This window comes from Brienomyrus brachyistius, chromosome 7 (assembly GCF_023856365.1).
Source record: "Brienomyrus brachyistius isolate T26 chromosome 7, BBRACH_0.4, whole genome shotgun sequence".
In the NCBI taxonomy this organism is placed as follows: domain Eukaryota; kingdom Metazoa; phylum Chordata; class Actinopteri; order Osteoglossiformes; family Mormyridae; genus Brienomyrus; species Brienomyrus brachyistius.
Window position 1 is genome coordinate 17,337,891 of NC_064539.1, and position 16,121 is coordinate 17,354,011.

The 16,121-nt window shown below is 45.8% G+C and overlaps 1 protein-coding gene and 1 long non-coding RNA gene across 2 annotated transcripts; one reads left to right on the forward strand and one right to left on the reverse strand.

Moving 5' to 3' along the window:
* Positions 1 to 14,067, reverse strand: mrrf (mitochondrial ribosome recycling factor). Its single transcript, XM_049019850.1, has 6 exons — positions 13,890 to 14,067; positions 13,424 to 13,576; positions 8,550 to 8,668; positions 4,355 to 4,446; positions 1,386 to 1,545; positions 1 to 1,184 (listed from the first exon to the last, which is right to left on the reverse strand). The coding sequence occupies exons 1-6, from the start codon at positions 14,065 to 14,067 to the stop codon at positions 1,107 to 1,109; spliced, it is 780 nt and encodes a 259-aa protein (XP_048875807.1). The 3' UTR covers positions 1 to 1,106.
* On the forward strand, positions 12,109 to 16,121 carry LOC125746166 (uncharacterized). Its single transcript, XR_007398870.1, has 3 exons — positions 12,109 to 12,368; positions 13,913 to 14,817; positions 14,912 to 16,121. It is a non-coding gene; the product is annotated as an uncharacterized LOC125746166 (long non-coding RNA).

Consider the following 16,121-nt stretch of genomic DNA (forward strand, 5'->3'; position numbering starts at 1 on the left):
TCATCATTACTTGTGTCCTTTTTACTCAAACTGTGTGATATATTCAGTCGGCAAATGCATGAAATCCACACAGCAAGAGGAATAACATTCAAGTCAGTTGAGTTTCTCGAAGGCTAAATCAACATCATAACGGTGCCTTTTAAAAATCACTCAGAAAATATCTCAGCATCTCAGAAAACCTACTGAGCACATCAAACAGTTTTTAAGGGGTATTTCTGACAATTTAAGGCAAAAATATTACAGGATGCTTTAAGTGTTTAACAGCAGTAGAGAGACGGTACAGAGACCCACTAACTCGACGGCAAGAGTTAACAGATCTGTTTGGGGAAAACAGGTCACGTCATAGCAAATATCTGTCAGAAACTCCAGATTGGGACACTTAAAGCCTGCATGTAAAAGACTATGACAGATGAGATCGATGCAGTGTGGTCACAATCAGCTCTCATTTAAGGGAGCCGAGCTTGGAGGAAAAAAAAAAAATTAAACAAAAAAACCTAAAACCAGAACTCTCTCAAAGTGAGACGCTCAAAGCATGGGTGAATGGTGTCGCCGTTTTTCTGTGTACATTAGTAGGTTTGAGGAGATATGGTGCAACGGGTGGAAAACAAGATGAAACGAGCTCGCGAAATCTGTTTTATGCCGTTTTTGGAGCAAAATGTTGGCCAAACATTAATACCTGTAATCATGTGAAGGAGACGCTCATGCCACAGTTTACATTCAGTGTGGCGCTTTCGTGCGTAAACACGCTGTTCATGCCGGCAGTTTGATTAGAAGGAGGACTCAAAGTCCCATTAAAAGTCCATTTTCTGTCGGTTTGTTTGAAGACGCGCCACACAAAGGGCCCAACTGGCTATGGGCGTCGGCAGACAAGGCCAGTCGACGCCGGGCGGCACGTTCAGCGCCGTGGGCTCAGATTTTCCATATTCCGATTTAGCGACAGATGCTAGTGTCTCTTTTATTCGTTTTGCAAAGGTCACATGTCAACAAGATGTCCAGTCCACAGTAAAGTAACAGACAACGTATGACAATTAAAGCCGCTCTGTGGTTGATGACAGGGGGTTGGGGTCCGTTGGCAGGTCCTTTGAGGGCGACTCCTCCAGGACGTCTCATCCTAGAAGCTCCTTAGTTTTGGCGGCGAGCTGTTTGTCTATGTCAGCAGTGAAGCTGTCTGTCATTTGCTGCACCTGGGAACAATGAACAAGGTACAGGAAGAGTAATGGAAACACCGGCCCAGCTGGACTTACTCTTGGGCTGGACAAGGCACTGCCGCGTAAGAAGACAGACTAACACAGAGCATAACAGGACTCCCAACACAGTCCCAGACTTAACGTTACAATTTAACGTTACAGCTACTCTCCAGGGCCAGTGCGACACTGTAGGCTTACGTGCTGCTCTATCAAGCGCAGGGTATCTTCTGAAACTCCATCCTTAGATTTCTTCAGTGTGCTGATGGCCCCTGATCGCACCTTTCTCAACGACTCCTTGGCCTTATGGCTGAACTCCTTGGCCAGCTTGCAGAGGTTCTCCCGGTGCTCACGCGTAACCCTACAGGGGACACACGCCAATGAATGCAGGACCTCCTCACCCCGGATTCATACAGTGCTTTCTGGGAAAACAAGTCCAAGTTTATACACACTGCTGACTTAAACCTGGGGTGTGAGTCCTGGTCTCGGGGACCCACTGTGACCTGCCCGATTACTCTCCCTCAGAGTTCTTAATGAACTCGGCCTAATTAAGTGGTTGATTGGATTCTAACTGCGATCTGACATAGTTTAACTCACCCCCCATTCTTTCTACACCGAGGTTCTGTGGTTTACTTTACTAATTTTGCCACTGGAGTGCAACGGTGTCCTCATTAGGGTAAATCCATTTTTAGCCAATTAATAAATTATTTTTTTATTTACAGTATTTATACTACAATTTTAATCAAGATCAAGGGGAAAAACAATCCTGTGAGTTACACACAGTTCTTTGAGAGACAGAAATTAAACACAAAATATAAATAAATAAGTAATAGAAATGCAGATTTACTACTTTGCAAAGGACTTTCCTATGATGTATCCAGTCCTAACAGGACATCTTGACAGTTTACCCAGTACAGGGTGTCAGGGAGCCTGCAGAGTGTCCCAGGCAGCACAGGGCACTAGGCTGGCTTCCAGGCAGGATGGCCGTTCATCACGTGGCACATGCAGACACACACCTCAAGCAATTCAAAGATGCCAATTTGCTAACAGCGTCATCTAAATGCCTTGGGAGCTTGACAGGAATAAAGTCCTGCACATGGAGAACATCGTCAAGACCTTCAGTTGAAAAACCCGGCCTGAAGGTTATGACGTGCGCAATTCTGGGCTCTCAGCTGAGTCGCTGTTAAGTGCAAATGGGAGAACTGTGGCAAAGTTGAAAGTGAAGGTGCGAGAGAGGGAGCTGGCACTGATACCACAGCGATGTGTCTGATTATTACTGAGACTAGTCTAACTGCTAACCAAGGTTTTACTTTGTACTGATTTACAACGCAGGAACAACAAATAAGTATGCAGCAGACACCTGAAAGCAATCCAAATGCCGATGTCAGGGTAGTTTACCAAAGCTTTTGTGAATGTAATTGTGGCACACACACACACACACACACACACACATATATATATATATATAAGCATATATAAGCTGTACTGAACTACAGGTCAGCATGATTACTAGCCCACAATAATTAAGTTTAAATCTGTGGGAGGGAACGCCAGTCATAAATAAGTCAAATAGCCTGAGGGAGAACAGTCTGCAAACTACGTACGGAGGAGCACACATCACCAAGCAAAACAGCGCTTTGTTTTTAGTTTTTGTTACAAACACTATTACATTTATTAATCTGTTTATGAAAAATAGCTGAAAGTTATGCCCATTCTTTGAATCTTTCAAAGGTACAGTAATTGGTGCGATTCAAACTTAAAAATCACAACAATTTAGCTACATGGGCTTGTCTAAGGGAGGTTCTCGTGTCGCACGTCTTCAGCCGATACGATAGCTCCTCTTAATTGGCACGGCCTTCCTTCACTCGCAAACAGAGTCCATGAGCAGCATCTGTTTATCGCAAACAATAACCGTAATTGCATCTTCCGGTCCAATCAGACGTAAATAGAAATGTAAATCTGCGTGCCCAGACTGATTGCCGAGAGAAACGTTTATCCTACTTTGCACTACGAGCACCTACCGGTGTTGACGAGGAATGAAAATAAACAGAGAAAACAGTGGGTTTAGGGGGCAAACTTACAGCCATCTGAACTGGGGGGGGGGATGAATCGTATCGAAAATACCGACGGTATAAATTACAAGTAGCTAATTATGATTATCAAAGTTATGTTAACTACAAAAAAAGTTTGTACCTTCAAATTAAAATGATGAGGTGCATTTATAGTGAATTAAATTATATGTAAAACAATAAACAAACAAACAAAGAAATACACTGACATTACCTTCCCATAGTAAGTGCCAGAATTACAGAATTATATCTTTGAAAGGGGCTGGGAATGACCGGGCAGCGTTCATACTGACTCTAAAGAGTCAAATCAAATCACTGTATTTGTTAGACCACTTGATACCTGGTAGAGGTCAGCTGAGTGAAATTACTGTGTGCAAAGTCCCAAGCAGCAGCAACAGATCAGTACAATAAGATGAATAATACAAATCTATAGCAGCTGGTGTTTGAAAAGAACAAAACAAACTGAAGACATGAGAAGATAATCTATTTTACAGTATTACAATTCCAAATGAGTTTTTCCAAGGGAAATGTTTTTAAATGACAATAACATTTTAATAATGAGCAATAAAGTTAATTCTCATAATTTATCCTCTGAAATAGATGTGGTATTACTTACAAAATAATAATGAATACTACCACAACTATTTATTAATATTATGAATAATAAGCAAACAAACAAATAATGTAATTGGGACCCTAAATGAGGGTAGTGTCTAGGATCTGCAGACCATAAAAGCCACATTATTTCTGGGCTCTTGCACTACCTCCGCTTACTGCCAGTTTTGTACACCATAGATTCTTATTTTTATTTAATGTCTAATTTTTGTAATACATGTTTCTCTCTCCTGCCTATTAAACTCGTGCCCCTTTTCCCCCAGTCTGGGGCAGCTATGTCTTTCAGTGCTGACTGTACTCAGTATTACTGTGTATGTGACAAATAACATTTTGAAACTTGAAACAAATTAGAGACGAGCAATCAGCAAATGACGGCGGGCCGCAAGAAGGCGCATGGAAGTGGTGGGCGTGGCAGGCAGATGGGCGCAGGCCCCGCCCACAGCGGCCCAGGGTGGGGAGGGTGGGGGGGGCGCCTTGCTCACTCACATGGGAATAGGCACCCGTATGATGGTTCCGTCCACCTCTGGGTTCAGCCTCAGGCTGCTCTCTCTCAGGGCGCGGGCAGCCACCGCCGTGACCTGGGGGTCGATCAAAGCCGGGGGCGGGGGGGCATCAGTGCTAATGGCTACCAGCTGGAGTGCACTTACCTGCACCGACATTGCCTGTCGACTGCTCAGCCCACCCCCCTACCGCAACCCTCCATGCAGAAGCGGCAGGAAGCGGGTGGGCCACTCTCGGGCTTTGATCTGAGACAGATGGGGGGGACTGGGTACCATCTCCTCACTGATGGGCGAGCATAAAACACACACGCACACACACACAGGTTTGTAATTACATCTTTGTGGGGACTCTCCATTCATCTCTATGAGGACGCACACATACACACACACATACGTACATGGGCTTTGCATTGAATCACCCCAAAAAAATCTCACAACCCTATAAAAAGTTTTTTTTTGTTATTTAAGGAGATTACACAAATGTTTATTTTGTGGGTACAGCCCCCCAGTGTCTGATTTCCCTGCATGGTGGGGGAGGGACACATAACCTCAGAAAGGCGGCTATCCCGTCACAGCTAATCTGGCTGAAAAGTACAAACACAGAGACACAGAAACAGACCAGAAACAAGGCCCATGCGGGTGGAAACGCTGCAGTGGCGTGTCAGAGCACTCCCCCCCCCTCCCTGGGGGGGAGGCAGCGTTTGAGGAACCACAGTGCTGTCAGGGATAATCCCAGCCACTTGCCTTAGAGATGCAATCAAAATCGCGACAGAACTTCCTGGCAAGGAGTTACACGCGAGCTTTGGGCAGGGAAGCATAAAAGCCACTGCAGGGAAGCATAAAAGCCACCACAGCGCCTTCAGGCCGCATGAGGAAGCTGCTCCAGCACAAGAGAGATACGTCAGAGGAACAGCAGGACCCAGCGAGCCGGAACGGGATGCCACGTGGCGCAGCTACGCCCAAGGTCACAGAGAAACTGCAGTTTTAATGCCCGGCTCCTTGTACTTACAACAAGCATGAGAACGTGAAGTGAGAGCCTGGCCACGCCGATAAGCTCATATGAAAACGGGCAAAACAACATCGGCATTCTGCAGAAAAATTAGACAAGAGAACCAGAGACCAAACACCACTTCATTTCTACGCTCTTTGTCCACGTGTCTCGATTAACTGCCAGATGTTGTCCCAAAGTGAGAGAAGCACAAGTATGATACCTTCCCACTGTGTTTTCTTCAAACGGAATCCATATCGATATCATGTTGTTCACCGAGCATGCTGGGATACCCTCCGCACTTGTGTGAGCAGCTGGCCCATTCTGGCTAACTTGTTAAAAATGAAGTTCCGCTGCGTTTGATTAAGCATCGCAGATTCAAAGGCATCGGAGACTCCAACATGGGGGGGCGGGGGGGGGGGGTGAGCGAATACACAAGCGGTGCTCTCCTGGGAACAGAGTGCTGAAATTGATATTCTTTGTAAGATGATGCAACGGCCATTCTGGGGCTTTATAATTCTGGGTTATAATTTGAACCCTTATGGGATATAATTTGAATAAATTGCTAGACATCAGAGTCCAACTATAAATGTGCATAATGGATTAGAATCATTACAAGACTGTTTGTTTTTACTGGTTTGCAGTCACCCTGAAGCTACGCTTACAGGCCCGCCGGGTAATTTGCTCAGGGCGGCTCCTTCATTGCCGTTACCAATAAGTGGGGCGTCATAAACCAGGAACCAAGGTGTGAGCTAGGCGACCTCACCTATGTAATGTAATAACTGGACCAGCAGAGACCATAAAAGCCAATCAGCTTATAATTAACAGCTAATTCCCTACTTTTCCACAATTGATATGAACTGACAAATGACGAGCATCATAAACATTCACAATGGGCCTTTGCCGAGTGCCGATAGCAGAACTTTAATGAAGCATTTTTACAACAATATAAAGTAGCAGTAAATGTTACCAGTGCAGTTCGGGCATTTCTCCCAGTAGTTCCTGGGCAGAAGAGGGCTGCCCCAGTGTGGCCCAGTATACGAGTTATCAGATGCTCCATCAGTAGCTATGTCTCCATCGCAAATGACCAAACACTGTTTTGCGTAAGAGCAGCAAAATATCGGTTTCCTTGTAATAGGCGGGTAGGTATGGTGAGAGTCTGGTACAGACCAAGCCCGAGGTGCCTGAGGTGGCCCCCACTCCTGCATTTGATCACCCTAACCCCGGGGAGGGGGAGGGTGTCACCGCCGGAGAACGAGGGGAAAACCACACAAACCAAACCAAGAACCATGGCAAGTTCTGTTCCTTCATATCATCCTTCGGTTCCCCACGTAATTCCATTTCTGTTCTGATAAGACCTGGAAAGCAAGCAGCTCTGTTGAAATCTGCCTCGGTTCTACAGACATTTCCAGCACCCATTTTTAGAAACACTTTAATCAAGCTATTTATACACAGTGTTGTTACAGATGTGTGTTTCCAGTTACCCAAATTTCCGTTAGATAATTCTGGAAAAGTTAAGAGTAACTTCTTGTTAATTGCTGCGATCGACCTTTTGGGTTACAGCGCTTTAATTTGCTTTGATTCTAACAAAACTCCAGTGGACATTTGTATTTAACCCTATGTTTGGCTTCAATCTCAAACACGCAAATTAGCTAGTTATGTTAGCAACTTAAAATAAACACGGTACTAAAACAAACCGAAGATACTGCTCCATGATGATTTTTAAAACTGGACAAATACATGGGGGACAATTACAAAATGACTGTCTAATTCTGAGTATGCTTAAAAAAATCTTTAAAAGTTTGTTTAGATGATTTCAGTGACCCGAGACTACACATTAAATTTAATTAATTAATCAATTTAATTAATTGAATGCCTCATGAAGAAAAAAGAAATATTGTCAGCCAGTTAGGTTAACGTCCAAGTTAGCAGGCAGTCAGTCACTGGAATGGGTGACATACCCAGGCTGGAGATCAGGAATTACCCTGATGGCGGATTCAGCGCGAGCACCAACCAAAAGACTGCCGAAATCACAAGGAGGGCACAAGGGGGCACACGGGGGGCACAAGGGAGGGTGCTAGCTGTGACCAAAGATCACTGGCCAAACACATGCCCCCAGGGTATATAAAAAAGAGACAGGGCTTTGAAAATAATCCAGGAAAAAACGCATTAATCTCTACGTGCCTGCAGAGAGGCTGGGTCCAGAGGCGGCCCTCATCAATAACAGCCGAGGATGTTGCTGGGGGAGGTGAAAAACATGGCGGTGGCTTGTGAAGTGTTGGCCTGGAGTGGGGGGGCGGGGGGGGGCACCGCCCGGTCACTTCCTCCCCCTGACAGCAGGCTGCAGACTCTCAGCCTTTGTTTCAATAGCTCTTGAAGAACAAAAGGCTCCCAAATAATCAATCAATTTGTCTGTTTATTTATTTATTTATTCCTGTTTCGGCAGCAGACTCTGGCCTCGTCCCTCGCATGCAAAAAGCTGAGCTGCCAAGTGGATTAGTTTTGCCATTTTTTGGGACACCTCAGATTCGCAGAGCGAATCCCACGCTTAAGGAAACCAGCCACCCTTTTTGTCTGTAATATTCCAAAAAGAACTAACTAGAACATTCCCATTAGAACAATCAATGCTTTTATTTAGACATTTAACTCATCGAGCAGACGTTTTTATACAGGGTCCATGGAGCAAATGGGGGTTGGGGGCCTTGCTTGGTGAAATCACTCTGCCAACACTGGGATTTGATGACCTTCCAATCACAGCCACAGTGCCCTAACCAACTGAGCCACATCCCGCCCCCACGTTAATAGTTCCTGGCCACCTTGATGTTTGTGCCATTAAAAGGGACACAAATCATTTTTGTTGTGCTGTAGCCATGGTGATTTAAAAGGGCACCATCTCCACATGCTCAGGGACACCCGATGACGCACCTGCCTTTGGGTGCCTTTCTGCAACACAGAACTGAACAAGGATGGATTTATTCCAAAATGAAAAACAAAGGGCTTCTTTACCAAAAATGCATACAAAGCTTTTTAATGAAGCTTCCGTGCCATCCAGGCGGTGTGTGCCCACACACAGACACACATAACACCACACTGTGCATGCAGATCAACAATCAACCCGTTTTCAATGGAGTGATGCATCTCAAAGCAGTACAATGACTGAGACTGAGAAGATCGAGGTTCGACAGCATCATACCTCAGGGGACCCGGTCATGTTGACTATGATAAGCTGTGGAGACTTCACTGAGATCTGTCCCAGCTGCTTGAGTGGGACTTTGCCATTCGCTGTGGTCACCACGATATGATCCAGAGCACCTGAGCAGGAAGGGAAAGTTGCTTGTGATTGGACATCAATAGGAACACAGTCTGAAAGTGGCTTGTGATTGGATGTCCCTAGGAACCGAATCTGAACACAATCAAACCCTCTGCCACTATTCAGACTTAGCTTACATTTGCTAAGAACACATAGGTCCCTTGGTAAGCATAATCTGAGCTACTATTACACTTATTGTTACATTTTTGTATCTCAATTAATTTATAGATCTTTGCCAATAGACTAAGTCCCTTTATCTCCTTCCTAGTATGTCATTGGCTACAGAGGTGTTGGACTGACCAGCAGGGAAGCCCATCTTGTGGTGAGTGTGGATCCCAATGCCCAAATGCAGTGACACTACGCTATAAAAACGGCACTGCAATTTGGATGAGATGTATATCTGAGGTCCTGAATCTCTGAGGTCATAAAAGATTCCTGCGCATCTTTCGAAAAAGTAGGGGTGGGACCCAAAGGCTAAAACTGCCCACTGTGGCCCTGTCAGATCTGGCCTCCTTAGTCATCCCCTATATCAAACTGGTTAATTCCCTTTTGCCCTGGCACCACCATAGCTACAGCGTGGTGAGCATATCAGCGCAGATTCACTGCCATCGCATCATCTGGGTGGGTGCTGCACAGTGGTGGTGGATGAAGTGGCTCCCCACTGATGTTGTAAAGCGTTTTTGGGGGTCTTGAAAAGTGCTATATAAATGTAACATCCATCCATCCATCCATCCATCCATCAATCAATCAAACATCTATTCATCTAATGTGGGGTTACAGTAAGCCTGAAGAACAGAAGAGGACACATCGGTTTATGCACAAACATGGTAGTTAATATGAGGAAATGAGAGGTGCTCATCTGTCTTTGGCCTGGGGAAAGACAACAAAATGCCTGCTGGATACGGACATGAAGGTGGGGAGAACACGCAGACTCCACAGAGAACATCTCGCAGGTGCCTCGGGGGGAGAATCTCCACAGTGCAATGGCCTTTAGACCAGACTTCTGCATGAACCCTTCACAAAGAGCGTGATATTTGTAGCCACATTTTACATGATCTTTATAGGTCAACCATTAGAAGCGATTTAAACGCTACACACTCAGGCTATAAGAAGCAGGCAGCTAATACAATGTCTTTCGCTCCCTTCACATCTGCTAGCACTTGCGAAAGGGCACCGCAATGATTCCCCAGCAGCAGAGAGGGGGGAATCAGCATGGAAGTTATTAATGAAGGGGCACGGACCCAGTCAGGGCGTGACCCGAACTCGCCGATCCTCAGATAACACTCCACTGTATCGCCTGAGGCTGAGAGTCACACCAAGGTAAGAGGAAGCTTGGGGCTCTCCAATGATGTCATGACTTTATAAGGCCTGTGTGTTAAACTTGCGGGAGTGGTTATTCTTTGTAAACTTTGCAGATTAAGGAAGACATCACAGGTGGGGGAGGATGGGGGGGAGCTCAGTCCCATCTGGTCCTTCTTCTAGCAGCAGATGACTCTGAAGACACCTTCCCACCGCAGTGTCCTTTTTCAGGAACCAGGAGCTGGTCTCATTCCCACCACAGGAACTCGACTCCATTTTAGCTCCTCGGAGGCACTTCAGCACCTTTTTTAGCTCCTGCTCTTGACTATGTACATTTTGCTTGCCTGAGAACTACAGGGTGGGGCTCACTGTGATAAACTTTGCTGATTGGCTGACCACAAGCACCAATGCTAACTTGGAAATTTATGCAGAAGTGTGGATAAAAGAAACAGAAGTGGTGGAGTATCTCAGTTAAATGAAATACATTTTTTGCCATTTCCATATTTTGGAAAATTCAAACGATAACCGACATACATCTGTCTAATATCGCCAGCAGCAGCGGTGAAACTTCCCAGCACATATTACTGGAATAACATTACATCCATTTTTATTCTGAGGAAAATGAAAGTTCGAACTACTTAATAGTTTTGCATGGAATTACGTGTTAAGTTCAACCTACAAAATACTGCATCTCCCATGCTTATTTAGCATAAAGGTCACAGTTCCTATTTTGTGATAGGAAAGCGACACACAGAAGTAGCCACGAGCTACAGGAGTTCCCGGTCGAGACGGCCCAGCAACTCAGAACCAGGTTCCGGAATTTCGTTGGGAAAGCGCCTCAAACCTGACAGTGAATCCCGGAGCTGGGCCACCACAGCGCCACCTTTCCCATGACTTAGGACACTGCACTGCAAAAAAGCGCAGCAGTGACACCCAGACCGGACGAGCAAACCATCACTCTGTTAATAAAGGGTCTTCCCCATTCGTCCCATCTTTCACGTTACATTTGAGCAGGTATCCCTCTGCATGCTGGACGACGGCTCTCCGGCCAACGTCTACCGACAGAGCACGCAACGCAGCACTCTCGATGCAGATCCAACCCCCCCCCCATTTACGAAAGCTGGAAAGGTTTTGCATTTCTAGCAGTGTTGACATCCTGTGGTCTTTTGTCTTTCTCAATTAAGTGCCAGATCTAATGTGAAATGATCGGTTGGGCATTCCTCAATTGCGCGTATAAATATGTATTTCTTGGATGCGCCATTTTCGATGCATTCGCACATTAGCATGAATCATTGCCGCTGCTGGGAAACGTCCCAATAACCTACTTGAGCACAAAAACGGCAACAGCACTTGAAAAACAAAGAAGCATAAACTGCATCTTATCTTCTTCCTCCTACATGAATAAAACTGCATTAGGCTGCGCCGTTACTGGCGTGGAACAGAATGTGGGGAGGCGTTCACAGCCTTATACCATCTCCAACACGAGGTCCACCGCTGGCACCATGAAGCACCCAAAGATCTTCTCACACGGGGCTTCCCTGCATCTCATTTTAGTTAATCTGTCACGCCGTCGTTTTCATATACAGATGCTGCTCACTTTACGATGGTTATCCTTATATGATTTCGACTCTACAAAGGTGTAATCGCGATGCACATTTAGTAGCCATACAAACCTTGAGTTATCACCGGTTCCCGGGATGCCGATGTACCATTTCATACTTTTTACTGATGCCAAGTGATGGCGGCCAGTCTCTGTAGTGATCACCAGCATAAACATCTCGTAAAGTGCTTAACAAAGTATCGCTCCCAGGTGGCCAAGTCTGGGGAGGGGGGAGGGGTTCTGTGTAGGTTAAACCTCAACAAAAATAATTAAAATAGATATAAATAATAGATATAAATAAAGTATTTAAGCAAATTTTCCCATCACGTCTACTAAAAGCACAATATCGTCATATCATATCCAAATCACGATATTTTCGTTTTACGATGGGTTCATCGGAACGTGATCCCATCGCAAGTCGCAGCACCTGTACTGCTACCAGCCCGTGACATGCTACATTTATAACGTCACATTTGCATTCTTGTTCAATTTAAACCTGCATAACTCGGTCATCATCTCTGTCGCGCAATGAATGCAGGCATTTTAAATGACCGCCTATCCAAAGAGGAAGCCGATTTTGGAAGCCCGGGGAGGAGCAGTGCTAGCTCTCCAAGAGAAAGGCGTGCGGCTGCAATCCCACCAGCTGAGCCCCTTAAATCCCCACTGGATGCACTTCCTCACTGGTAGCACGTGTGCCTTCGTCCAGCTCCTTACAGGATGGGCATCGGCCTTCCCTCCCGCTGGCGTGACGCACTTCGGGGCACAGTGAGGTTCAGCTTCCTGCTGCTTACAGGATTTACAAGGTAATAAAACGCTTGCATACATGTAAATGTGCGTGCAAACTTCTCTCGAACTGAAAATCTCACGTCAGCCAGCTGACCAAACATGGCAACCCTGCCGTGAGCCTCTACCTTTCTGTTTCAGTTTATTAGCTGAGTAAAACCCAGCTTGTTTGCCCCATCTTCATCTCCCAAGCCCTTCGTCCCTTTTCGCATTACAGTCTGATACATGATAACATTTTTGAGAGAGGACATGAGAGTTTTATTTATTTAATTTTTTATAATACGAATGAAGGTGCATTAAGTATTTTGTTTGAGACTAAATTTTTGCTTTATATTTTATTTAATGATAAATTTCATATACAGCCATTTAAGAAAAGTGATGTTCCGCATTACAGCAGTTAAATCTGCCTCCTTAAAGACTGCATGCTCAAACCTTATGGCAGGCTGTACTGACAGCCTTACAGATGTTTCCTTCAGGGATCTAGAGTGGACAGAGGTAAGCTAATCTGTGCACGCGCGTGTGTACATGCTGAACTAAGGTGCATTTTCATCAAAGGACTGAGACTAAAACTAAATAAAAATATGCTGTCAAAATTAACACAGCAGGCTTTCCATCCTATCTAATGAGTTACTATCTGCCTGAGATCATGTGTGGCTCATTAGAGACCAGGTAGGATGGAAAACCCATTGGATTCCGGCGGGAATAGCGGCCAGAAGGCGTACTAGGCAAGAATGGCACTCAGAACAAAATTTAATGTTGCGGACAGGAAACGGGAGCCCAATGAACACAATTTGGACATACAGTCCTCTTCGTTCGTATGTCTGAAAGTGCGTAAGTTGAAAGTTCATAAGTAGAGGAGCGTCTGTAATGAATATGAAATATGCATATAAAGATAAAAGCCTGTATTTTAAAGTCTAAGCTGTACTATATGGTATATAATAACTAATGTGATTTTTAGGTATAAAACGGGGATATTCCTCTTTACAGTGATTATCCAGCTAACTGGATGGTTGGAGGTTAAGTTAAGCCTGTTCTTAGTTCTGCGGCCACCAGCCACACGCACTCTGGCACTCACCGGGGGAGGTGCGCAGGCTCAGATTTCGGCTGTACTCCTCCTTGAGGCTGAGCAGGATGGCAGCCATGCTCTCCTTCACCTCCTCCAGGTTGAGGATGTCATGCACCAACTCGGTGTTGATCTTCACTTTGCCCGGCTGCCCCTTCCCTTTGGCTGGGGGGGGGGGGGGGGGGGGGGGGGCATAGGACACAGGAGAAACATCACTATTGTGCTTAAAGCTGTTGCTTAAAAGGAAAGCAGAAATGAAAGGGAGGAACCAGCATGCTGGCACATCAGAGACATTACTAACAAAAGCTTGATAAGACCACAATAAAGCAGCCAAACACACTTAAGAAGCCCAAGCAAGCTGAACCCTAGTCCCTTAGATAGACACTCCAGCCCGCGATGTGGAAATGCAGGAGCTCGCTGAGTGCACCCACGTGTGCAGGCGGCACCAGGACGGACACGCCACGTCTGCCACACTCACCTTTACTCTTTTTGTTGGCATAGTGACGGGTGAGGGGGACCACGGGCACCGCATCGCGCCAGCAGCTGCGAGGCACGGCAGAGGGCAGCCTCACGCACTCAGCCAAGGAAGACCTCGCCGCGGGGAGCAGAGAGCGACACAGGGCCGAGCGGAGGAGGCCCAGCTGAATCAGAGCCATCGCCTAGTCTTGGGACACGACCTGCAGACACAAAAACCACAACACCGTGCCTGAGAAGGTCGATTCACCAGACACTCTCAGGTTCATTCAGTTATACACGACTCAATTCCTAAATATACACTCCATAAAAATGCATTCAGTGTATATTTTCTGGGGCAGTATGTAGCCCGTCAGGTTATGGATCAGTGAATATTTGGAAGGTTGTTTGTTCGAATCCCATGTAATATCATATCACTAGGGACATGTTTACTTTAGCGAATTTTCACAGCGAGACATAAAGGAGAAAGACTCATTCAATGTGACTACCATAAAACGCTGTTATCCATCAATCTTCTGTCCTCTTATCCTGGTGAGGGGTACCAGGGGACACACATTCATTATCTCACTGGTACACTACAAGCAAGATAAAGACACCAATCACCCAAACTACTGGGATATTGCAGTACCTGAAGGAAACAGGCAAAACATGCAAAGCCCACACAGAGCAGCGGTGAGATCTGAACCCCGAATGGCGCAGGCATGAGGCAGCAGTGCCACCCACCACACTGCCGACCTAATCTGTCACTAGGGGTCCAAGCACCAGTGGCACTGGATCCACGTGGCTTTTGTAATACTTTTTGTAAGATACAGATGTTTGCCTTTGTAAAGCGTGCATCCAGAACGCAACGCTTCCACAGTACTACGACAGGCGGATTCCCCTGCTGGCGATGTCTCACTCCCCCTCTGTCCTGCTGAGCTGACCATGACTGCGTAAGTAACATTCCCGGTCCATTTCCACGGTTCCAGGAGGGAATATAAAACATTAAGTTTGTTTTGGTTTCTTGTGTTTAACCAATGGCTGCAGAGCTCACCGGCTCAGGTGCAAAGGCCAAGCAAAAAAAAAGTGGGGTGTCACTCCTCAGCATGAAAGCAAACAACAGACGTGACCCCCTAACCCCCGCAAACCTCAGCGCGGTAGGATTAATAAAGAAAAGGGGTGAAAACGCAATGACCAACATAACCAGTAGATGGCACTGCAGATACCTTACAGAATACGAGCACCCCCATGAAGGGGGTTGTGGCAGGACCAAACAGCTGATGGCTATTTAGCTGAGCAGCTCTTTTTCCTGGTCAATAGCAAAATTCCTAAAAGCTGCCTTTCTGAACTGCACCTTTCACAGTCCATGGATGGGAACAATTGAGGAGAGCGTCTAGCAGAAGACGACACCCTCTCTACGAAACAGACTTTCAAGAAAAGACGTGTGAACAGAAAGATGCGGCTGGCATGCAGGTGGATCTAGGCTTTGGCTTAACATCGATGCGTGAGGTTAAAGCCTAGTCAAAACAACGCCTCCCAACACGCTCACGCGGTGAAAGGTGCGGAAAGGAATCTGGAGGGCCTGTTTACATTCTGTCGTTTACAACTGTATCAACGCTATCGCTAAAAGCTACAACTGAGCCACCATGGCTCTTCCTACAAACACGTCCCCATTGAGATTTCATCGTGATTCACCTGCAGTGACGTCCCAGTCACAAAAATAGGGGTTTATTTTCTGAAAGATGAAATGCATTCAGGCTCAGTTGGAACAGAAACGTCGCCACCGGCCACGAGTCTGGAAAAAGCACCACGCCTTTACGTCGGAGCTGAAGCAGAAAACAGCCATGCAGGTGTTAAGTGCGATACGACGCCCTCGTCCGAGGGATGGGGGATGGACAGCTGGTCGACTCATGATACTATCGCACGAAAGATCTGTTTGCGCTCTGGGAGGGATCTGTGTGCCATAAAAACATCTCAGGCTGCGTATCACGGTTCGACATCTGTTATTGAGAATTTGTGGATGCTGCCAAACCATGTTTTGGATGTAATATTTTGGACATTTCCACAGCAAAACTGTTTTAAATGGTGAAAGTCAATGTTAATTATCATTTGGCAAATGTTATTTTGAAATCATAATGATTTCAAGCATAAACGCAGTGCAGGTGTACCATTGCTTTGGTTTTCTGCAATCAGTTCAAAACAAATGCCAACATCTTTCTTACTGTACAAGTGGCAGTAATTAAATGATGTTATTATA